Source organism: Apteryx rowi, unplaced genomic scaffold, assembly GCF_003343035.1.
Source record: "Apteryx rowi isolate R43461 unplaced genomic scaffold, aptRow1 scaffold_25, whole genome shotgun sequence".
NCBI lineage: Eukaryota > Metazoa > Chordata > Aves > Apterygiformes > Apterygidae > Apteryx > Apteryx rowi.
This window is the reverse complement of record NW_020448863.1, coordinates 3,914,297-3,939,013: the sequence shown is the minus strand read 5'-3', so window position 1 is coordinate 3,939,013 and position 24,717 is coordinate 3,914,297. Positions and strand designations below refer to the sequence as shown.

Sequence of the window (24,717 nt, the reverse complement as noted above, 5' to 3'; positions counted from 1 at the left end):
GGCGGTAGCGGTAGGCGATTGGCTGCCGCGAGCACGTGGTGTGAGGGTCGGGGCTGGTCGCCCGGGCAGCGCAGCAGCGCCATGGTGAGAGCGGGACGGGGCTGGAGGCTGGCGCCGGGCCCCGCCGTCCCCCCCGGGGAGGCCGCCCTTGCCCTCCGCGTTAGGGCCGGCCGGCCGGCAGCGGGGGAAACCGCGGCGGGCCGCGCGGGGGCGCGGAGATGGGCGGCCACCGCTGCGTTGCGCTGGTTTCCAGCGGTTGTTGGAGGGGGCGGGGGGCGTCGACGCGCGCGTGACCGTTAACGGCCGCCCGCGCGCGAGCCTCGGCCGCTGCAGTGGGGCTGGCGCCGCTCTCCCCCGGGTGCCGCAGTCCCCCAAACGGGTGGGCCTGCTGAGCGCGGCCTCCTGGAAACGGCTCCTGCCCTCCCCGGCGGCAGGGTGCCTCCTCAAACCGTGCCCTCGCTTACACGGGGTCTGCCAAGAGCCCCCGGTCGCGCCTTGGCCCTGCTTAGTTGACTGGTGCCTGTATAGCCGCAGGGGTTTGAGCTCTTAATAGGAGCGGCGAGAGCGGAGGTAATAGTCCCATTGATACTCTGATTACGTGGTTAAATGGGTAACATTCAGACTAAAGTATGCTGCTGAAATGTCAATATACGGGGAAAAAGAAAGATTTACGGTTTTAAAAAATCAACTAGCTCTAAAAGGCAGATTGCTTTTTTTACAATCCCCTGATCTAATTGCTTATGATACAGTTTATCACTGTGACTGTTAAGCATGAAATTCAGCTTAGATTTTACTAAAACGTTGCCTCTTGTCAGAGTCATGCTACTGCAACATTCCCTAGGAAAGCTCATCTTCTCTTTCTCCCTGTTTTCCTTTCCCTCACACATAGAGTATTCTAGTGTAGATAATCACACTGAAAAGGTATAAATTCACATGGCAATATTTAGATATTGCACAGAAAAAGTAATTGTTTGTTAAACCAAATAAGGGAGCAAGTGTTGGATATTTGGCTTTCTAGAACCTGCTCTTATTTCTTGTAATCATTTTGAGGAGTTCCCTAATTCCTTTTTGTACCTCATGTGCAGAGTTTCCTGTGAATAACAAAAGAATCAGTGGTGTTTCTTTGTTATTAAAGTCACTGCATGATATAATTTACTGTTTTTAAGAATAGCACACCATATCAACCATTCAGAAAACACGGAAAATACATTTTTTAATATTGAAATTATTGCCATTATCATTTTTCAGTAATTAATCTAGATTTACAGACCTGTTGTTTTTTTTTCATTATTTATTTATTTATAATCTATATCCTGCTCTTTGATGCTCTCTTTCCTTTTTTTTCCTGAACTTTTAGGATCCAAAAAAGAAAAAAAAGGTAGGTAGGTAGATATATGTTCTAGTTCAGCTATAACAATTTGGACCTTGTAATGTTCATTTAGGTAGGGTGACAAGACAGTTCTGTTATTTTGGGAATTATATGGATAAAATTACACAGAATTTTGTGCTAGAATTACAGAGGGTAGCAGTCCCTTTTGGACTTAACATCTATAGAACAATATTTTTAAGATGTACTGTTATTATAAAGATGTTGTGACACCTTATTGCATACAAATGTGTTTTTTATAAAGAAAAAAGGCTATGTATTAAAAAAACAAATCTGTATTTCTTCAGAGCTGCTTAGTCAAATCAAATTTGAAAGAGGGACAAATGTCACCAAGGCACTAAGTTTATGAGTGTTTTGCGAGGAGGCTGAGTTGTATTTGTGCAGGATTACCAATGAAAAGGTGGCAGAGCTCAGCCACTGTGTGTTTTATTTGGCAGTAGAGGTCTGGGCAGAGAGCCAGCGTCCTGGCTTTGAATAGCAGACTGACCACAGAATATGATGGGGTAGGGGAGAAAAAGGATGTAAGTCCACAGACTTCATTGGTTATACTGTCCGTGGATGAGTTGTTCTTAATTCCAATGGTAATGGTTTAAAACCTGTCCCCCTACTCCCCCCAAAATTATTTAAGTGTATTCCTGGCAGAATTGTGCATCTCAGATTTGTCAGTACTGTGTGAAGTCATAAGAAGTTGAAAAGAAGTTGACTAAAAAGTGATTATAAGTAACTGAAACAAACTGATCTTTTATTTCCACTGAAAGAAAAGTAACCAAAGATATTTCGTTTTTTTCCGGCTAAAAGGAAGTGATCCTTCCCTGAAATCTTTAATGGCATAATTAAGTGTTTTAAGTTCCCTGTAAATTGGAGTACTTATAACACTTTTTACCAAATTATTAGTAATACTCAGGTAGGATGGGAGAGAAGACTTTGTAATACCATCTTGTTCATTTGCAACTGTTTGGACTTAAGTTCTCTTCTGTTCTACCTCTCCCTTTTGGCCGTATTGGACCTCTTTATTGCCTTATTCATACCTTTTCAAGAAGGGTATTATGTTACTGTGCTGATTTGGTAGCATTTTGTACCCATTTCTCTGACAACGACGAGGATAGGATTCCTAATAGATACCTTTGATCCTTAGTTCTTATTTACATAGTGATACTATCCAGTTATTCACTTCATGACACTTTGGAGGGTACACATACTGTTTTAGGCATTTTATCTTACCTGACTCAAACCTTGTAAGCTCTTGTCTCTCTCCAGTGGTCGTGTGGGGAATTAGGCTCCTAACTTCAGCTCTCTGAAACACAAGATCCAGGTTAGATGCCCAAGTAGGTGACGTGTCTCCTCATTTTACATTGCCTCCACGTTTCCTCTGAGCCTATTTACATTCTGAATTTTCTTTATTTTGAATAAGTATGAATGCATATGATGCATTCATGATGCATATGATGAATGCATACTTTGAATAAGTTTTGAATGCGTATGATTGCGTTTAATTTCATTTCAGCCACGCATGTCAGTGGCAGAACATCATTGTTCTGATAGTACATGGATGTGCTACCAAATGCAAGTCACTCATTTTCCTTGATATCTAGTCTTTTGTCATCTATAGCTTTGCTTTAAACCATAGTTTAGACTGCTGTCACTCTTTGTTTTCTCCATATGCTAGAGACTATGCAGAAGGTCATTGCTTATTTTCTTATGTATGCAAAAATAGCTTTATCTCTACCTCTCATAAACAGTACTGGTTACTGTGAATTCATTTTGCAATTCAGTATAAAATCAGCCTCCTTGTTTTTACAAGCTCTATGAACTTGTTTTGATCTACTTCCTGGCCCGTCCTTCTCCTCTCTTTTCCGGATAGGAGTCTCTTCTATTTTTTTTATTATGCTGTTGCATACAGACCGTCTCTGTGCATTGTCTACCATCAGGAACAGAAATCCCTTCTGGTGTTATTCCATCAACCCCAGATGGAATCAAGCCACATTGACTGCAAGCATATTGTACATGCAATACAATGGGAGTGTTAACTGTGTAAACATTGAGTAAAACTGAATAAAGATAATCTGGTTCTTAGTAAATACACACTTAATGAGGATTACGGTCTTAGGCTGTTTTTGTTAACACATTAATAGGAAATCAGCATTTCCCTTCTATGTGCATTTATGTTAAGTGGTATTATGTGGTGACATTGCTGATCCTACACATTTGATTAAATCTTCCAGGACTGTGCCAAAACAAAAAAACACCACCCCTCCGCTACCCCCCACTCCCAATCCACCTGGGAATCTGCCTTTTTGCTGGAGAGGAAAAAAGTGGTGGGCCATCAGCGAACATCTCCAAATCCCAAGCTGTTCAAGTCTATTGAAGATAATTTGGCCCCATATACACAGTTGCAGCTACCAAATTTTTATGTGCATTTTCAGTGAGCAAGCTATGAAAGCTATGAATTACAGGACAAAAATAAGTGTTCTGTTTTGGTTAGTTTGCTATATGATAATAAATTATGCAAGTTACTTACCTTGTCTTTTGTTATATAAATGTATACCCAGACTGCTTCCTTTCATGCAAAAGAATTGATTAGGAAGATAATTTCTGAGAAACCCAAAATTAAAATACAGTTAATCTAGGGTAAGTCATATGCTTTGAAAAGAGGTTAGTGCTGGCTTGAACAGTTAGCTGTCAGGAATTGCAGTTAGTTTTCTTTACTGTCGTGAAATCCTGTTTGTCAGTTGTCTTGTGAATTCAGATGTTTCTGAATATTGGATTTGCATATGTCTCAAAATGCATTTCCTAGTATTTTCTGAAATGTTTGAAGTTGGGCCATCAACTTTCCTAATAGATCTACCCCTTATTCACTGGATTGAAGCCAGTCCCTTTCTAAATTTCTATGTTAAAGTAAGAGATTTAATACTTTTCAAATTGTGGGCATTTGGAGGAATATCTACCATAGAATAATATGTTAATTCTAAGAACATGTGTTGAATCATGAAAATGAGAACAAAATTGAGCCCATGATGTGTATTGCCTTTCTGGAGGCTTTGTGAACTGTATAGGGAGCCTAAACTCTTAATTTGGGAATGAGATTAGAAGTTCAGAGTTACAGAGTGTAAATACCTCCCAAAATGCATTAAAGTAATGTTGATATTTGTTTTCTTTTACCTTACTGTCAACATTAAGGCCAGTGGCAAAAAGAAACTTAGCAAAACTGAACGACTGAGATTACAGAAAGAAGAAGAAGAAAGGAGGCTGAAAGAGGAAGGTACTTTGTACTTCATTTACAGGGAATGTAATTGCACAGAATTGCTAATTTTAACTGAATAGACAGAATGCAACCTCCCAAACTATATATGTGCTTATATCTACATTCTGTTTCACTTAAGGAATACAAATGATTCATCCCTCTTCTCTTCAGTGGACCAAATTCTGTTACTTATAACAGCCTCACACATCTCACTTTCCTATTAAACATGTTTTCTTTTCTCTAGTTATTTCTTCTACCATGACTAGGAATGTGGGATGAGGATGGTTGGAAGAATTAGAATTTCTCTCTCTTGTGCCATTACCTTTTGAAATATTCCCAACAGGTGCAAATACAATGTTTTGGACTTTTTCTCTCCTCTCAAGCCTAGTTATCGGTAGACAAGAGAAATCTCTGACAAGGAATCTTTCCAGAGAAGGCCAATAGAATATTTTTATTGTCAGCATGCTACTTCATTGTCTGAAGAGGTGGCAGATAACATGACTACAAGCTAGGATAAAGTTTTGTTTCCTTGGACTTATTTCTGTCTCTAGTGAGTGGCTGATTCCTCAACCCTTCTTTCAGATCCTTTTATTTTATGTTCCTGTGTCCTTCAAACTATGGCAGAAAAGAAAAGCTGAACATTTGAGCAGGAGTAACTGATCTTGAAAGAGGACTGACAGTCTTTGAGATGTGTAAAACTTCAGGCCTTTCACTGAAGAAATAACTCTAGGATTGAGGTACCCACCAAAGGATGTAGGAAAGAAGAGTAACTGAACCACTCAGTTATACCAGAGACATTGGATTAAGAACCTGGCTCCGTTCAAGTTGTAGATAAGGAAAAGGACACTCCTGCTGCTTTTCAGAGTGGAAGAAGAGAGCTTGCTGCTCCACTTCTCTGCTTGTATTGCCACAGGCCAATAGGGGTAGGGCCATGGATTTGTGGGTTTTAGTACTGTGATTCAAATTAATTGGACTCCATTGGAAGCTTTCTGGGCAATGAAAGATATATGTTTGTGGTGTGCATTACTGTAGTTATTTTACTGTTACAGCTAATAACAAAATAATTTGTCTGTTTTTATTAAGCAAAATATGGTTATGCTATTGATATGTTTCCCAATCTTCAGAGGAAGCCCGACTACAGGCTCCGCAAGAGGAAGCAGCCAGACTTGAAAAAGAGAGACTCGAACGAGAGCAGAGGGAAAGGCTTGAGTCAAAAGTTAGTTCATACCCAACTTAATAATTATTGAAAAATTCTAATCCTTCTGTTTCTAAACTTGTGATGAGGTCTGTAAAACATTAGTAATTTAGTGTGAGAATGAAAAGGAATTTCCTCATATCCTCAGGGCTGAGAAGAAAGTATAGGAAACTTTCCAGCATCACTTAGTTAAAATTAATCATGAAAAATCTAGCCAAGCCACTAAAAGCTACTCTTGTAGCCCACAAAATGAGAAGGTAGTGAGTTGGATTAATAATTAAATAAAGCACAATCCATGTAAAGAGAAATGGCAATGAAATTTTTTCTAAGCCAATATTTGGCTGAATATTGCTTTGTTTTAGAAAGACTCACAGAGATGAGATAGTCTTGCCCGTTTTTGATACCTAAGGTGTGTTAGGGCAGATGCACTGATTTTTGTGTATGCATGTTTATATGTGTATATTCAAATATGTATGTTTATGAATCTGAGAAGACTGGAATTCAGGACAAAACCTGATACGTAATATCTTGATATTTTTTGTGTCCCCCCCCCCCCAAAAAAAAAAGAGATATATTGCAAAAATTTTGCTTTTCTGTAGGCATTATCTTAGAAAAAAATCACTCTTGCATGTGCCTCTTTTCCTTCACATAGTATTCTTCCCCTAGAAAGAAAAGAGAAATTTAAAATCGTAGACATTAGAAGGGAAAAATGTCTTGCACACTTTCTTCCAACATATGCTTAGATTTTTGATCAGCTCTCATTAGAGATAGTTCCTTGGAGATTAAATGGAAACTGTTCAAGTGAGAGGATAACAATCATATGACACATTGGTTATCATATGGCTCACCAACTAATGTGATGACTATAATATATTGCTAACTCTTGCAACCTTCTGAATTAGATGTTTCATAAAAAGGCAAGTTGTTAGTATTTGGGTTATTTAAATGATAACTCATTCAAATATCCCAAATACTTTTCTTTGATATAAGATAATTGCAGGAAATAAGCCAAATTTTTAATTCCTCTCTTTGATGTATACATTTTTAATAGGATCAAGAGCGAAGGGAGTCTGAACTTGCAGAACTTTGTTCACTAGAAGAGAAGTTTGTGTCTGCAGAACAGTGGAAAACAGATTATAGAGCGTATGCAAAGGTAAACTTGCTTTCCAGATCTGCCCAGTTTCATAAGGTTAGACAATGAAGAGACTTTAGGCTATGTCTCTATTACTGGATCCAGGAATGCTTCATTTCTTGAATTTTGGTTTGTGTGATGACTGTATTTGAAGTCCTGTCTCAAGGTAGGACTTGGACATGCACATTCTCTGCTATGCTCTATACTGTGGCTTACATGGAAAAGAAGCTCAGCCACATCAGCCAGAAAGGAGCCTAATACAAAGAAAATAGATACCTAGGCTGGGTGATCAAAGTATTAGGACCCTACAGCTTACCCCAGCAGTGAAGTATAATTGTAGTTTCAGGTGTTCTGATATTTTTCCTTTCTTATTTATTCTTTTTAGTTCATTCTAGTTTTAAATGTTCCAGGAAAAAAGCCCCAAAACTCTAATGTGGCTTAAAAATATTTTTGTAGAATTTGAGACAACTGACATTTGTTCCAGTGGTTCCTGGATATCATTTGAAGAGAGGTTGGCCAAACTTTTTGAAGGATACAGCAGAAACCTGAGTCATATATTAATGCTGGAAATATATGAAAATTCAGCTAAGAGTTAATGTCAGTAATTAATTGTGACATACATGGAGCTTGAATTATCCCCCAATAATACTGTACACCTATAAAGTTAAATAATAAGGTATGGAAAAACACTAGTAGCACGTTTTGCTCTTGTAGTTCTGTCTTGCAAAAACATCATTCAGTGACTGTCTGATAACAATATTTGGTTAGCTTGGTTCCAGATAAGGTTAAATATACTTGTAGACACAGTTTTTTCCTTTTTGTCTCGTATATCACTTAATCCCTTGCAAAGCTACTGCAGAACAAATTTAGTATCATAGGATAAATCATTTTGGAATAGACTTCTGAAATGCATCTAGTTCAAACTCCTGCTCGAATTAGGGTGAACTCTAAAGTTAGATAAAGGTGCTCAGTTGGGTTTTAAAAATGTCTAAGGATGCAGATACCACAGTATCTCTGGGCAACCTATTTGACTGCTTTACCAGTCTTATTGTAATTTTTTTTTTTAATATCCAATTGGAATTTCCCTGTTACAGCTTGTGACCATTGCCTCTTTGTCCTGCCACATTATCTCTATGCACCTCTGAGAAAACTTTGGCCCTGCCATCTCTGTAACCCCTCTCTAGGTATGGGTAGGTTGCAATCTGCTCCTCCCTTAGCCTTCTCTTCCCCAGGCTGACAAAGCAAGCTCGCTCAGCCTTTCCTCATACGACATGTGCTCCAGTCTCCTAACCTCCTTCCTCTGGACTCTCCCGCTTACCCCTCTCTTGTATTGGGGGGCCCAAAACTGGACGCAGTGCTCCAGGTGTGGTCTCATGAGGGCAGTGTAGATGGAATGGTAGTTTCCTTTTATGTGCCCCGTTGTACTCTTGCTTTTGTAGCCCAGTGCTGTTAGCCTTCGTAGCCACAAGGGTGCACTGCAATAACTTCACAGTCACAAGTCACGACGCATTTGGATTATTTTTAATACCTTTTTTAGTCGATGACAAGCTCTGACTTTATTACCTTTGTCAACAATAGACTCTGGCAGTTGCTTTGAAAGAGTACAGTTGTTGTTTATGGGTGTTTCTGAAAAGTATTTCTCAGAATGGGAAAGATAAGAAATTTTGGGTTTGAAAAGTAATGACAAAATGTAACCATTATTTTAAAAATAAATCTTCACTTATAATGCTGGTAAACTTATGGGAAATACCAGCGTTTGTATTAGTCTGTTATGAATATTTAGGGTGAAGAAAAGGTACAATACCACATGCTAAGTTTCAGAATTAATTTCTAATTAATTTTAATTCTGACTAACAGATACATTTACATATTTTCATGAAATTTACCCTTTTTCTCAAAGAACAAATGCTGTCATTTTTAAGGATGTGCTTTCCTAATGAAGAAACTGAATCTCTGTCTTAAGTGCAAAGATGTAAAAAGAAAGAAATTGTGACTGGATGTTTTTATTACTGAAGGTTGATCAGTCTTTTGTACAGGAGTTTTCAGTCCACTGAACACTTAGTTGGCTGTTATTGCTCCTTTTGAAGTCAGCGGAAATTGTTATAGAAGTGCCTGGGAATACGATTACACAAGAGCTTATGCTTTAAAAAATCCATTTTACCTACACTGTGACACAATCTTCAGTAACATTGTTTTATTAATTTTCACAGTATACAGAGAGGCAAGGTTTTGTTATTATCGTATTATGAATGAAAAAATTATATTATAGTTTGTAAGTTGATCCAGTGAGCCAAAGTGAGGCTTATGCATAAAGTCAGGTGGGTTTAACCTGTGGTTGTCGACTTTATTTATTTATTTATTTACTTTAAGTATGTCCAGTAATTGATTTGAAAATAAAATAGAAAAAGCAATGATCACTCCTGTCCTTTTCACATTCTCACTAGAGGTTTCTACAACAGCTGAATTGGTGCTGCTAAGGATGAGGAAATCTCCTGCAGAGGCAGAGGAAGGAGGAACAGGCATGTTGGGGTAGAAATCTTTTCAGCAACTGTATTGCCAATGGAAGAATTTTAAGTTTTGCTGGCAGTATCATCAATTTTGTTGGCATATCTAAATTTGCTGGCAGTTTGGGAACCATCTGCCTCTTTCCCCTGCATCAGTTCCTCATTTCTGTTCTCTGTCGTTTATTCTTTCACCCCCTCACTTGTGTCAAATACGGAATTAGGTTTTCTGGCAGACATGCAAGTTCTACCTAGGAGAACAGAGACCACTGACAGATTGAGTAAGAATGAACAGCAAACGCTGGGAGGGCAGAAGTATCTTAACACATTAGCATGAAAGTAAGCCGGTTTTGTCTGGCGTAATTATCACTGCTAAGCCAGGTGATGTAACAGTACTGTTTAAATGCAGGTGAATGTTTGTGTTGCTGTATATGTCTCTTTCAGAATCCTTCCTTTTATTAATGACAGTTATTTGTACCACATGCCCATATCTACCTTTCCTTTGAACTTTTTCTGTAGTGGGAGCATTACATTGGTTGTGATGGAAGTCCTGACCCAGCTGTGCTACAGGAAATAAATACTTTCATGAGCTTATGGCRTGAAGATCAAAATGAGGATATTCAGTTTGTGATGGAGAAGGGAAAAGAAGTGCTAAATGTAAGTGTTAAAATGGCATTCCTCAGTTTAAGGTCACCAGAACTTACCATTAATATCCTGTTTACACTCTCATGGGTGATAATAGTTCTGGTAATTGTCACTGAGTAAAACAGACTAGTTAATATTTTCCCAAGGTTCTGACAACTCTTGAGCAATAAAAAACAATTTGTATGGATAATGTGAAGCAAATTGTTCCACTTTGTGCAGCGTCTATTAACAATAATAGGTGCAATTTGTAGATAAGGAGTGAATAATAACAAAAATCCCATCAAGGGGGTTGAACTTGAGTTTTAATAGGCAGTACGCCAGTAAATACAATGGCAATGAAAGACTTTTGTTAATAGATGAATGTCAAAAATTTTGGCCAGCTAGAAATTCTTTAGCCCTATACAAGCATTTAGATGCTAGATATTATCATTTGATGGAGAACAACGATGTTATCACAGAGTTCCAAACTTCACATTCAGGATTGTTCTGAGAATTAAAATGTAATTGCTGCATGTCTCACTGTTAGATTTTCTTTTGTAATATTTCATATTTGAGATTATTGATGTGGAAAACATGTTTCAGAAATAAGGTTGTAAGAATAGCTTTTCATTAAAACTAATTTTTGACCAAAGCTTTCTTCATATGACCAATTGGTCCAATCAGCGGTTTATGTTCTAAGCGAAAATTCCACAGCCCCTAGGTTAATGAATGAAGGAATTGGACTAGAGGAATGAAGGAAGGCAAACTTGATCCTGGAATTTCCAGTATTTTGAATGGTCGACTGTCTAGCTTTGATAATGCTGGCTTAGTACAATTTCTAGAGATGTAGAAAGATATTTCTGTAAGCAATATATGTTTAGGTACAAAAGAAGCAAATGCATTGCTTTTATTACAGAACACACAGTATATTATGGATAGTATCAAAACAGAAGTACATTTTATCATATATGTCTTCTAGTTAATTGAGAAGTTGCAGTTTCTTTTATTGGACACACCACCAAATGAGATAACGGAAAAAGAAACAGTTCAGTACCAGGAAACGATTTTGGAGTTGCAGAATCTTCTCCGTCAGAAGTACAATGGAGCAACAGAACGCCTACTTAAAGTAAGTAAGATTTACAACTTTGAAGTTGTAATGTAAACAATGTATATAAGTCAGCTACAAGTGTTTTGTTGTGGTGGTAGTTTTTGTTTGTTTTTATATTGTCACGGGGATTAGTATTTGAGTTTCCAAATCATGTATACAAMAGATACCAGACTCATATTTCTTTAATACTTCCGAAAATCTTAGCTTGAATCCCAGTTAAAATCCCCATCATAAGGCATTTAATATCCAACTACTGTCAATTTTTGCGAGATTTGAAGAGGTTAGAAATAAGGGTAACCCTGTGAAATTTCTTCTCTATTTTGTCTCTGTGAGTTAATTTAGAAGATAGTTGATTGTACAGAAAATTGCAAGTGTGCAAAGCAAGTTCTAAGGCTACCTTGTACAAATTTTAAATACAGGTTCATATGATTAATTTTTTTTTTAATTAAGGTCTTGGCAAAACATTAAAGAATATTTAAACAAGAAAATGAAAACATACTTGGGACTGGGTTTTCTGGATTGCAGGTATAGGTAGTGATCTTGCTTCCTGTTTTAAACATCGTTTTTCATGCTCAATCATACATGTACGTATGCTTAGCAAAAGAATATTGCTGAAGGAAACAAAAAAAGAAGGTATTAGAGGATTAGTGAACCAGTTGTGTGTTTGATCACAGTCAAAACCTTCTGTAAATTAAGAAATGTTAAACCCTCCATTGTCTTTAGTGAGTCTAGGATTAAACTCCTAATGTAACTGTCATCTAGCAAGTTTTATACTGACAAAATGTAATCTCTGCAGTGACTGTGGCATAGGAGTACTTCCTTGCTCAGTAAGCCTTTGATTTTGCTTCTGCTGAGAAGAATTCTTGAAGGCAAATGATTAAGGGAGAGAGGCAGTACCATGAAGAAGACAGTGAAAGATCCCATATTTGGCAGTATTTTGACTGACAGAATTGATGCTATCCAAGGAAGAAAAAGAACATTAAGTTAAAACAAATAGATTTGAATTTGTAACTGTCATGTTTTAGCACATAAATACAACATATCTGACCTTGGTTTGGTGTATTTTTATTCCTATATGTGTTTTTGATTTATTCTGGAGTAAAATTAAGTAAATCAAAGTAATGTAAATATGAAGGAAATTTGATTTAATCTGCAGGTTCTTTCTTTTTTTGTAGACAGATAGTATGTCTGAAGTTCCTGACAGTGGAAATATGCAAGTGGTCATAAAGGATAAAAATGTTACACTCTGTATTTGGGCAAATCTGAAGAAGAATATAAGGTACAGCATATCAAAACTCTTATTTGAAATGAAGTCTGGCTTTGTCTACCCGGGTCAAGTAACACCAAACATCAGTTTCTGGTAAACTTTTTAATATTGAGTAGCATTTATTCTACAGACTCAAACCGATGGATTTCATAGCGCCCTGTTGCTAAGGAAGGTACTGGTTCCATCAGAGTTTTATTTTAAAGGAGATGGAGTGTTTTATACATGTATGTGTAGGGAGAGATATATAGCTACTGTATATCTCTCTATATAGCTATATATAGATATAGCTCTTTAAAAAGCTACAGTAGAACGCTGTTATTGACAGAACAACTTTTAAAGTCTGGTTAAAGAGCAAAAGAATAAGACTTGTGCAGAGAATTGAAATTCCTTTGAAAGCAATGTTTCTTGCAGATGCATTAAAATAATTTCTAAGCTATTAGAGTTTTTTGCGAAGTGCTGAATGGTGCTTTGTGCTTATTCCTCTGTTAAGAAAAAGTTTCTACAATCTGGGATGCAAATATTGTCAAGATTTGATTCTGAATCTAGAATTATTGAATGAATTGCCATTTAACTGATGCATTTTTCAGTAAAATTTTGAGCAGACTTCCTATTCCCACTCTGCAAATATGAGGAATAAGCAGTAAAAGGACTTTACTAAGGACCCCTTATTTTTTTGGTAAGGAAAAACTTCCTTTCCAGAAAGTTTTACTATGGTAGCTAGAAGGCTGGGTCCTGAGGACTGTCAGACTGACATGCAACATGTGCCATTTTGGTGAAGTGTTACAGCTGTTCGGTCAGTTTAGGGAAGCAGCTATAATTTATAATTCAGAATTTAAAAAAAAATGCGTTACTAGAAGATTTTTAGAACTGTGACCATCTGATCTTAATCACACCAGAATAGTCAGAAAATAAGTATTATCTGAATAGTTTTGCTTTTGGTTAGGTGGGAATTGCAATGAGCAAATAAAGAAACAGGATTAAATATTTACTCTGACAGATGAAAGAACCCAAGTTCACAAATTAGATACTTGATTTGATACAAGATTGATCTCTCCTCTTAGCTTGTTTCCTATATTGTCACAAGGATTGGTGGATGTGTAATACTGTTGATATCAGAATCACCTTTATGTCTGTGTATCTCTTTAGGTTTTGTGTGGAAGATGCTGAGACTGATGTAATGCAGATAACTATTGTCTTCACCTATGTAGGAATTTGCCCATTGAATTTGTCTGTTTTACCCTAAGTACACTATGTAGAACAGCTGCCATCTGATTTTTGCCTCACTTTCTTCCTGATTGGGACCATTACATTTTTGTAGCTCTTTATCCCTGTAATGCAGTTAGAGTTTTCTGGAGGGGCTTAATGACTGCTATCAGTACAAGACAGGAAGGAAGTGTATGGTGACCACTAACTTTTTTTCTTCAGCTCTATTTCTGAGACTGTGCAGTACGGCAAAAGAGAATTTAGGTGATGCTTAGTATAAAACAGCAATTTGCAGACTCATGAAGAACATGGTACACACGTGAAAATAAGTCATGCCAATATTACTGGTGAAGTTATTTATTAAACTGTTATTTACAGGTTCAAAAATCATGTGTTTTGTGATGTACAGCATGGATTTGATCTTCCAAAGTCACTGGCTGTGAACAGTGTTGCTGTTTGCATATTTCACACTCATTACGATCATGTCTCTCCGCTTTGGCTACAGTGTCAGTGTGTGCCAAAATTGAAAATCTTAGATAGCAAAGAGGTAACGGTGGATTCGAAAGAGAATGTAGAAGAACGAGAAGAAGAGGAACAGAAGGCCAAAGAAGAGCCCAGTGCACCCACTGAAGAAGAGATGCATTCTGATGGGATAAAGGTAGGAAAAAAATCTCACAAAAGCATCTTCTGCAATGCTGTTACTCGAGTCTCAGTTGCAGAGTTATAGCTTCTTAACATGTCCTGTGCCTAAGAGAGCTGTTCTTCAACCCTTTTAGACAAGTCCTTTTTTTTATAATATTGTGCCATATATCTTCACAGAGAGGGGCAAGGGGAATGATCAAAGATAGTCATACAAAGGGTAGAAAGGGAAGTTTTGGTAAGACGTTGTAGTCAGCATGAGGATTAGTCACCATTTTGTTAGAGTAGATTCAAGCCATGAGGAACTTTGGGTGCTGTTGTAGGAGATTTTTATAAATATATGTCAGAGTAAATAGGTTCTGCTTCTAAGAAATTGACAGTCCCATAAAATCACTGCAGGAGTCTGATATTAGAAAAATTTGTAGAGCTCAAAATAGGATTTAGAGTGTTCAGTACATCTTCATTTTGCTGTTATTTAGTTGCTCAGTTCCTACATGTTGAAGCTTTTGCCACTAGAGGGCTTTCAAAATACTGTTTCTGGCTGTGTGATTCTCTTATTCTGCCTGCTTTAATGGAATGTGTCGGCTTTGGGTATTGGGAGGGTTGTTTGTCTGGATTGTTTTGATTGGGTTTGGGTCTTTTACTTTTCTTATCATCTGTGACCTGCAGATAAATGACTCGGGTTCTCTATCTAAAATTTCTGCATGAATAACTGTAAACCATCAGGTGTTATACCTTTTTAACTTGTTTGCAGCAATAATCTTTGTCCTCCTCCTTTTCAGCCCCCCAACACCTTTGTAGTGAATCAGTACCTGAAGTCCTATTTTACTTAGTTCCTGTTTCCTTTTTTGAGTGATAAAATTTGTCTTTTAGCACTTTTCACCTACGTTTTCCAGACTTACTTCAAGCTCCACTTTTTGCTCTTTCTCCTTTTCTTTTCCAGGTCTTACTCTATTTTTCTCAGTCTGTCTTTGTGGTTTTCCTGCTCCCTCTCAGGACTCCACTTCTCTCAGCTATTGCAGTCACTTGTTCTGTCTGATTCTGTCTTGAGTTCCCCCACATGTGTGCACAAACACTTTTTTTCCTCCAACTTCTGTCCTGTTCCAGGAGCTGCGCATTCTTCCTACTTGCTGGCTGACATACACAGAACACAGGAGGCGCCTGTCCCTAGATTTCGCATGCATGGATCACACACAGAAATGCCATTCTTCTACTGCTGTGCTTGCAGGGAGTCTGTTATGACAGGGATGAGTTCATATCTGGGTTGGAAATTTGGCCAGAAATCTACGGTAATGTTTTGAAAATAGAAAACAGTATGAGAAAGGGAATAAATATCATGAGCAAGACATAAGCTAAGACTGGAAGTGTAGTTTCTGGCACATTTTCATTATAGCTTTAAATTCAGTCTGGGCTTACGTTTTTTTTGTGTCACTCTTCTAGCTGCAAGGTCAGCATAAGCCTACCTTTTGTGCTCGCACACTGCTAAAAAGATAATAAATGCTTGTGTGATGCTTTGAGATGGAATTTGTTGTGGAAATGAAGTAATTATTTTATGTTTATCTCCATGTACTTACGCAGTTCTGAAGCTGAAGACTTAGCTAGCTAAAAATGACTTCTCTGCAGATTCAATCCTGATGATAGTCCTATACTAAAACCTTGACCCTATAGCAAGGTCTGTGCAAATGTCGCTGCAGGAATGGAACTGTACTGTTTTTTCTTGGGCCATTGCTTTGAAGGAGGTGATACCCTTTTTTTTTTAAATTGTGTCCATCTCTGTCTAGTGAAAAAATGTCTTTTGCTTTCTATATAGAGTGCTAGCTCATTCAAAGAAAATACCAATAACATAGCTAATATAAATGAGAAGACAGAAGAGGAAACTGAGAAGAAATCAGAAATCCCTGACATACTATCACAAGGTATTTGTTTAGTTTTTATGATGTGCAGCACTGCAAAATTACTTATTCTAAATGCCTTATTTTACTTAGGGAAACATTGTTATATGAATGGAACAAAGATTCTAAATATATTGCTGTCATGATAACACTTTATTTTCTTTGACATTTCTATTAATGATTGTTAAACGGGGGGGAGAGAAAAAGTATAGATAGGAAGATGGATTTTGTCCCCGCAGTCTGAGTGTTTATGGGTATTTGGGACAGACAGTCTTTATAAATCTGCCAGTCTGTTTGGTGAGAGTGACTTCTCTAGAAGGTAATGAATCAAATGTGCATAATGATGAGCACTCAGGTACTGTAGGTATTACTGAGTTTTGCTTAAATGTGTGCTTAAAGTAGCATACTGAAGTACTTTGCTAAAAGAGGCCCTCCTCCCAAGAGCTAAAACTGTTTATCTAGCCTGAATAAGTGATAAATTTCTTCAGTGTTGGACTGTCCTTTGGTTTAATAAGCCTATGAGTTTTCTTTTAGTACTGTGTTAAATAAAATGACTGCAAATTCTTCAGCATAGATTGGCTGAACTGTACAGCCTCGTGCTTGTTTTAAAAGAACTATCTGCTGAGCCAGTTCCAGTAACCAAATCCTCAGACTACTACTGAAAGGCTATCGAAACAAGGTAGTTTTCAAGAGTGTATATAAAGGACTTAAGCATCATTCATTGGGATTTGCTATTTTATTTCTGTAAGGCTTTGAAAATCCCTACTCTAGTATTATCTAACATGCACGTGCCCAGAAATATAATTATACCTGTATGATGTCTTCAAGCCTACCTTTATAAGGAGAGAAGGCTTAGGAAATAATGCTGTGGCTGGCATGCTAATAATTTGCAAACCCATTCAACCAAATTTCAGAATGGAGTTTGAAAGTTTCCACAAATTTGGTGAAAACAGGTAGCCACATAGAAGAGGAAAGAAGAAGAACAAAATTAGGAATACAACAGCAGGGAAAACAGCAGGAACTACTGCAGGTTCTTCTCTGAATTTAAATTTGTTGAACCAATGTTTAAAAATTAATTATTTACCTTGGGAGGGCATATAGTTTTGTTTTTGTTTTTTTCAGAAGACATTTAAAATTTTTTAATTGTTATCTTAAAAAGCAACTTCAAGTGCAAACCACCACCATGGCTGGTAATAAAATGTTTTTTACTTCCTGTAAATCTGCTGTGAATAACTGCAAAAGGAGCTTATGTTGTAGTGTGTGTACAGCAGAGTAAAAGTTCTGCATAATACTAATAAATGCAAATAAATCTGTCATTAATATAAAATTAACAACACTCATTTTTTAAAGAACCTGAAGATAACTTGCATAGATATTTGTAATTTGTTCAGATCATCTCACTTCTTAAAATGTATTTTTTATAACATTTACAATGTCTGTTATTACATTATTGAATACTTTTTCTTGATGCTTGTAAAAATAACTTGCTTTCTCTTTCTGTAACATCTAGTACAATGTTTTATTTTATTTTATTTTATTTTTAAGAAAACATTTTTAGGTGTTCTGTCCATGGCATTGGTGCCTTCTAATAACATTTTTCAGTTAATTAATTGAGTAAAACTTAAGCATATACAAGTGTGTGTGTGTGTGTGTATAATATATATATATATATATATATAAAATCTCTCTATATATAAAATGTATGTTGTATACACACACACATATATAAATAATATTACAAATTATCTTTGTTATCTGAAAATTTTGTTTCACACCTTAAACCCCTTTTGCTCTTCTTAAATATTATCTGTCTTTCACCTTCAGCTTGTGGCTTGTGTTTGTCTTACCTCTTCTTATTTGCCTCATTTATTTTTATGCCAGTACAGCCTTACTGGCCCTGGCCAGAATCTGGTCTTGTGTACTTGTGAAATTCTTCCATGATTAGTGATGGACTCATTTTGTCAGTATAACGCTGAACCTGTATGATGCATTTTGAAATGACTACAAAGTCAGAGCAGAAATTAATCTTTTAAAAACCTCAGTACCAAAACAAGAAATGTTTTTTTGTTGTCCAACTATCCTTTTTTTGCCCTTTCTGATTGATTAATTGTTAAAAGGTTTGTGGAACACCAGTAGGTGGTGCTGAAATACTGCAGAATGCGAAGCCCTTCACGGGCAGGCATGCTGTGCAAATGCAAAAAACACTAGAGGTACAAAATTTTAGTGTGTTAGTTTAAGCACTGAGTTAACTCATGTTGTTGTTTAGTTCAGATTCCAGTGCTGCAGGAAGAGCCCAGTGAAAAAGAAGAGGACATAACTGATGAAAATATTGTTGATTTGCGACAGTTTGTACCAGTGGGTGGTGTGTACCATATTGATGTGCTGCAGCTCCCGCCTCGGGCCAAAGAAATCAAGAGCTGGAGTATGTTGGAGGTAAGTGAGTAAGCATGTTATGCCTTGTGCAGTCTTCCTCCTGATCACCCTGAACAGCATGTGACACAGGAGGTGTGTCACTACAGTGCATACTCAGTGTACACACGTGCTGATTTCCTAAGCAGTGAACTGACGGACCGAGTTTTCAAATCATGCTTTTTCAGCTACACTTGCCAGTTATCTGAGCAGTCAGAGGCAAACAAGTCAGCATGCACTCAGAGAGGTCTGTGCTTGATCAGTGCTCATCAGCACGGCCAGCACAGTTATCTTAAATCGTGTTGGAAAATGCTCTTAAAGGTGACTGCTAGAGTACAGGCTAAAAAGAAGTCCTTTGTTTTTCCTATGTGAAGGATACGCTTAAAGAAGGATGGTAACAAAGTTATTTTCAATTCAGTTCAGGGCTCTGCAAGATACTTGTGGTCTATAGCCAGCATGCCTTAGTTTTCCCACTTGTGGAGCCTGAAGCAGCATTAACCTACACCACAGTTTTTATTGTACAGCTGAAAACCATTAATAAGTGAAATTCACCTAGGTAGCCTACAAACCAAGAAAGCAGGACTGTGGTCAGAGAGAGAGGCATGGGATCGTCATTCCCAGCTGGGCACACAAAACTGCAGTACCAATTGCATGTGACCTCTTCCGTTCCTTTTGACGCCTTGTAGGCAAACTGGAGTAACAGCTGCATTTTCCTCTCAGATGCTCTTAGATGTTTGGAGATTTTGGATCTATTCAGAAAGGACCACACCTACTGTGTGGCACTGGCTTACAGGGGCCACCGCAGGATGTAAAGGGTTCAAAGGCCCATTTTTAGTCACCCTTCTACAGGCTCCCACATTGTAGATCCCATGAAGGGAGTGTGTATTGCAACAGATCTTGCACCAGTTTCTGTATTAGGATGTTTCACCTTAATTTTTTTTTTTAAATCCAAACAGGATACATTGAGAGCTTTAGAGGACGAATGTAGGAAAGACAAAATATTGTTGGAAATATGCGGTGTTAGCAAACCATTAATACTAACAGTCTTTAAATATTAATATGCATTTTAGGAAACTCCACAGCTGACTAGGCTATTGCATCTTCTAATTAAAATGTTTTAGCTGTCCTCTTCCTGTCTTGCCAAAGGTACTTGATGGTGGATTGGAAGCTTATCCATATCCCCCAGAATCAGAAGAGCCTGAAGATGCCACACATACACCAGTAGAGATCACACTTAGGCTTCCTGACAATGTGATATATTTTGAGAACCCTGTAGTAGCCCGATGGGATCCTGCAGGTACCAGCTTAGACCATGACTTTTTCTTGAGTAATGGAATTTAAACCCAAGTTTGACTATTTCCAGACTAGCTGTAAAGATATGAGTCAATTCAAGGCCCAGAAATAGTTTGGGGACTTCAGTGTTATTTGATTCTGTTTGTTTTGTTTGTGCCTTTTATTTTTAATAATGGACTGTTTGGGGCTTTTAATGTAACTTTTTAATGTTAATGGAAAAAATACCACACTGTTAAATCAGGCAGCTGTACAATTGTATAATCACAAAACAAATTCTGTGTTGAGCAAAATTAACTCCTATGTGTGTTAGTATTAAGATATTAAAAAACAAGTATGATTTTTCTAGTTATTAGAAAAGTACCTCTGATGCTTTATTCATGAAACAGTAGAACATAGGTAATTCGATGTTACTATTGTAAATAAGCTTGTGGAGTGTTGGATAGCAAGTCAAAAATGACCATTACATTGATATTTGTAGTTCTTTTGAGATTAAGGAGAAGCTTTCATGTCAAAATTAGCCTAATCTTGTACTTAAACTATTTACAGTAGTTAAAATATTTAATTGTAAAGGGGGGAGAAGGGGAGGGTTCCTTAAATGAGTGCTCTTTATTTTTTTGCCTGTTATTTTTCATAACTCTATTATTTAACCTAAGGTATCTTATTATTTTTTCCCCAGCACAAGCAGGAGCTTTAAATATATAGCTTTTTTCTTTTGCTTCCCTTTTATGAAGGCCAACAGTGGCGAACAGATGGCATCAGCAACATAATGTACAAAACAGAAGAGGGGAAAGTCACTTTTGAGATGGATGCCTTTTATACAATAGCACTTCTCCAGGATGCCTATCTCAACATGCCTTATCAGGCATGGGAATTGCGCCCTACTGGTACAGATGAATTATTACTTATACTTACTACAGCCTTTGCAGAGGTTCAGATACAAGTTAAGGTACTATAATTAATTGATTTGTTTATATAAAATTTGTACTTTTTTTAAAATATAGCTTTATGGCAATGTCCTTTATTAAGAATTTGAGATGCTTCCACATGAGTGATTTGAATTTCACTTTGTCCCTATTTCCAATTAGGGAAGGTCTCCTCATTTCCAAGCAGTGTAAGGAACAGTACTGGTGATTTAATTTTAGTTCTTTTCTGTGAATTGTTTAGAAGAAAGCTTCTGCATGATTGTTCTGAAAAATTTCAGTAAAGTCCTTCAATAGTGCCACTCCTTTTAAGTCCTTATGAATTCAAGACTGTTTCACAAGTTATGACTTAAAAATTGCTTCCTTCCTCTCTCAACTGTACTAAGAGTAGAAATAAAAGCACTTCAGGCAACCTAATTCTTATGCTATTTGCTCCATCTAAAGGTTCAAGTTATGCAAATTTATTCATGTTCATATTGCTATATAAACCAGTACAGTAACAGGCATGCTTTTAAAGCTCAGTATGATTGTAAGTGTGGGCCAGCACACCCATGCCATTTCTGAAATCCTACAGTGAAGTGGCTTTCCACAGGATACATGAATGAACATTTGCAGGCCATGGTGGTAGATGATGAATGCAATATCCAGAATAGCAAAGAAGCAATAAATATTTGAGGCCTGAAGCGGAAAATAGCTTTCTTCACCAGTAAGTTGCTTTCTTTGCTTTGTACAACAGGGTCATCAGTGTATGTTGTCTTCAGTAGTGGTAGAAGAGAAGGATGTACTTTCCCATTTGACAGGAAAATGGATGACTCCAGTTCACCTAACAGTAGTTTTGAAAAAAGCTGGTATAAATATTTTCCCAGGAGAATATTCTCACAAGTATGTCTGTGTGAACAAAAAGGTGAGTGTAATGATGGCTCATTTTGCTGCTTTTTTTTTTTTTCCCCTCACCTTCTTTTTAATGGAGGTAACACTCCCTATTATTAAGCAAGATCTGTTGTGCAGAATCATGTGTCCTGCCAGCTCAGCAAGTGGTTTCTGGTTAAAGCAAGCTTTCTCTTAGATTTGTATAATGCAGAATGATATGTATTTTCTAACTTGTACTTTTGCATTACAGGCTCCCCTAGCAGAAGTTAGGGCATATCAACAGATGGCACTGGTTGCATCTGCTTTTGCTTTCAGTTGGAGCAAATGGAATCTAGAATCAGGTGAAGAGCAAGTAGTGCTTAAGGTTTGTGGACTTAGTTAATTTAGTCTAAGAAACTTAAATTAACTAAAGAAACAGTAACTTTAGTCAGTTACACTCCTTTCATAATCATTGTCCTCAAAACCTGACCTATACTCCCAGTGTAGCAGTCTTAAGATTTAGGGTTGGCTGCTTTAGTGTAACATTCTGTGTTCAGTAAAATCTCAGAGCCTGCTTCTCCACTGCTTCTGAACTCACACATTTGTGAGGAACAAGAGTTTGAGCTCAAATGGGACACAAGTGTCTGTTACAAAGATGCTTGCCAAGTTGCTAACATATAATTGATAGGTCAGCAAATGAGGCTGTAGCCAATGCTGGGGTGACATACCTGGATGCTGATTTTTCATTAAGTAGCCTGCCTTAGAGGCCCTTTTAATAGCAATTAGGAAGCTTGGTGATCTAATTAATACCTGGAAGTTTCTTCTTGGCCATATGGGTGTTTTCATTTGCTCCCCACTACAAGGAAGGGAATAAACAACTTAATCACATGCTTTTTGTTCATGGATGGAAACAGATGAACTTTAAAAGTTCTCTTTCCCATCACTGATTGCCTTTTTTTTTTTTTTTAACTAATTAGTTACTATCACTAAAGAAGTTCAAAAAAGAGAAAAATACAGATGCAGAGCATACCATATTGTTGAAATCTTGAGAACTTCTCCCATGCTCTGAGTTAAATGCATACAGCATACAAATATACTTAATCTCAGGAGCAAGAACTAAATAATGTCTGCTGCACGCAGCTACTCCCTCCACAGCAGTCAGGAGCATCAAGCAAGCCAGAGTGGCCAAGCTTTGTGTTTTACAAAGGCAAACCAGACTGAAGATTTTGGTGTTGATGAAGTATGTGTCTGTGGCATATTGTTATAGGAGTCCAAGAGCAGCACCTTATCTTATTTGTTATACTCATGTGAAGACTCACATAGCAATTGTCTACTCTTAGAATTTATTTTCTGTCAGTGTCACAGGCTGTACCTTACAGCCCTTTTTTTTTCCCCCCCCCCCAATAGGTAAGCGAGCATCTTAAAACAGATTCTGTCAAAGATGAAGACTGGTCTCTTTATATGTTTAATGGTCAGAGAGCACAGAGGCTTAAAATCACTGAAGCTAGTGAAGCTTTTTCAGAAGAGCTAGAAGGTCACTCTGAATTTCATTCCACACTCTATCATATGCTTAAAGACTTTGCCAGCAACGAAGCAATTGATAAAGTACAAAAAGCTAGCTTCCTGTTTATTGATACTGTATATCAGCTGCTCCTTGCTACAAGAGTATTAACATATTCTTAAACACACTCTTAAATACTGCATGTGTTCCTTTAAAACTTTATTATCAAAAGCTTTCAATAAAGTTACATTTCAAGTCTTTAATCCTTTCCTCTTCAAATCATTGGAATAGCTTTAATGACTGAAATGCAAACATTCTATTTTTTTGTTAAAACAAACAAAAAGCCTCTTTATTCTGTCATAGCTAGACCACTTAGTCATTTTGAACACAGCTAGCAATAAATGGGACTAACTGATTTATTCTAAACTTGAATGGAATTGAGACTCTTCTAGGCATTTGGAAGATAATTATTTTGTCAGAAAGGGGGGAAAAGTAAGTATTTCTCAAATTCAAGTCATGCTTCAAAAAAAAAAAAAAAGCCTTAAATATACTATCTCAGCTTCTTATACAGTCAGCATGAACTCAGAAGTGCAGCTTTACAAACTGAAAGTCAGAACCTTTGTTATACTGGTGGTGGTCCATTGTGTTGGAGTCCTGTATATGGCCACAACAGTTGCTGTAGTGAAGTCCAGGAGTCCCCAGTTCCTACAGGTGCTGCATCTGCTGGTCTTTGAAGAGACAACCCAGTGAGGAAGCTTGTGAGAGCAGCGAGCAGGACCAGGATGGAAACAGAAACCCAGAGAGTTTTGTTAGCATTGCCAAAGGAAGTCTTGAGATGAGATGCCCATGATGACATTAAGTTGCACCTGCAGAGAAAAGTCAGTCATACATTGGTTCAGTTTTTCTTAAAAATTGGGGGGAGAAGAAAACCCACAAAAGCCGTCTTGCGATCATGAAGCACTTATCTTGCTTGTAAGAAGCACCGAAGGTGCTGGCCTTAAGTTTCATTGCATCTTTCCTCAACTGAGCATCCATATCTTAGACCTTCCATGAAATTAGGTACCTCCATCCTTTGTCCAACAGCAAGAAGAACTGATACTTGTTCTTGCTCTCTATTCACCGTTTTACATGCTAGCAGAAGTAGTCTCATCTTTCCCTTGATCAGAAATGCTCAAAATATAGGCTTAGAGTTGAATATTCACACAGGATAAACAATTTCTCTGCAGGGAAAGCATGACCTACTTCTTTCTGTAATGCAGGAGTTTAAGTCTAGGGGCTTCCAAGGGATGCTTCTTTAAGACAGCGCTCTGTTCCTTGACTTGAGAGAGCCAGAGAAATTAGTTGGAGTAGTCTAGAGTTAGTTTTAATGGCTACCTGACCCTCAGTTCCTGCCAAAGCTGCTGTTAAGCTTTGCACAGGCTTCATAAATCCCTGATCATTTTACAAGAGTACATCTTAGTATGACCTAGTAAGTCTGGCTATTGTGGCCATCAGAGAGTACTCAATAGAGCTGGTATTGGACCACTAAGCTCCCCTTTATCTCACTGCTTAGTAAT

General features: G+C 37.4%; 2 protein-coding genes across 7 annotated transcripts in view; one reads left to right on the top strand and one right to left on the bottom strand.

The window, feature by feature from the left end:
* The first annotated feature begins 52 nt into the window (after positions 1–52).
* On the top strand, positions 53–23,424 carry CASC1 (cancer susceptibility 1). Of its 6 annotated transcripts, none has more exons than XM_026066839.1 (16): positions 65–84; positions 1,358–1,378; positions 4,565–4,646; positions 5,753–5,844; positions 6,875–6,976; positions 9,976–10,113; positions 11,060–11,206; positions 12,364–12,467; positions 14,037–14,316; positions 16,108–16,213; positions 18,456–18,622; positions 19,745–19,895; positions 20,623–20,837; positions 21,548–21,715; positions 21,932–22,045; positions 23,068–23,424. In XM_026066839.1, the coding sequence occupies exons 1-16, from the start codon at positions 82–84 to the stop codon at positions 23,341–23,343; spliced, it is 2,166 nt and encodes a 721-aa protein (XP_025922624.1). In that variant the 5' UTR covers positions 65–81; the 3' UTR covers positions 23,344–23,424. The 6 variants fall into 6 exon arrangements, with proteins under 6 accessions (XP_025922625.1, XP_025922628.1, XP_025922624.1 ...); XM_026066842.1 differs by having other exon boundaries at positions 21,932–22,022; positions 23,068–23,184; XM_026066840.1 differs by lacking the exon at positions 1,358–1,378 and having other exon boundaries at positions 53–84.
* LOC112966589 (lymphoid-restricted membrane protein-like) overlaps positions 23,364–24,717 on the bottom strand; it is a 41,965-nt gene continuing 40,611 nt past the window's right edge. The window contains exon 42 of the mRNA XM_026066883.1: positions 23,364–24,027. Within this exon, the coding sequence (XP_025922668.1) occupies positions 23,784–24,027 (244 nt within the window). The 3' untranslated portion in view covers positions 23,364–23,783. The remainder of the gene's footprint in view (positions 24,028–24,717) is intronic.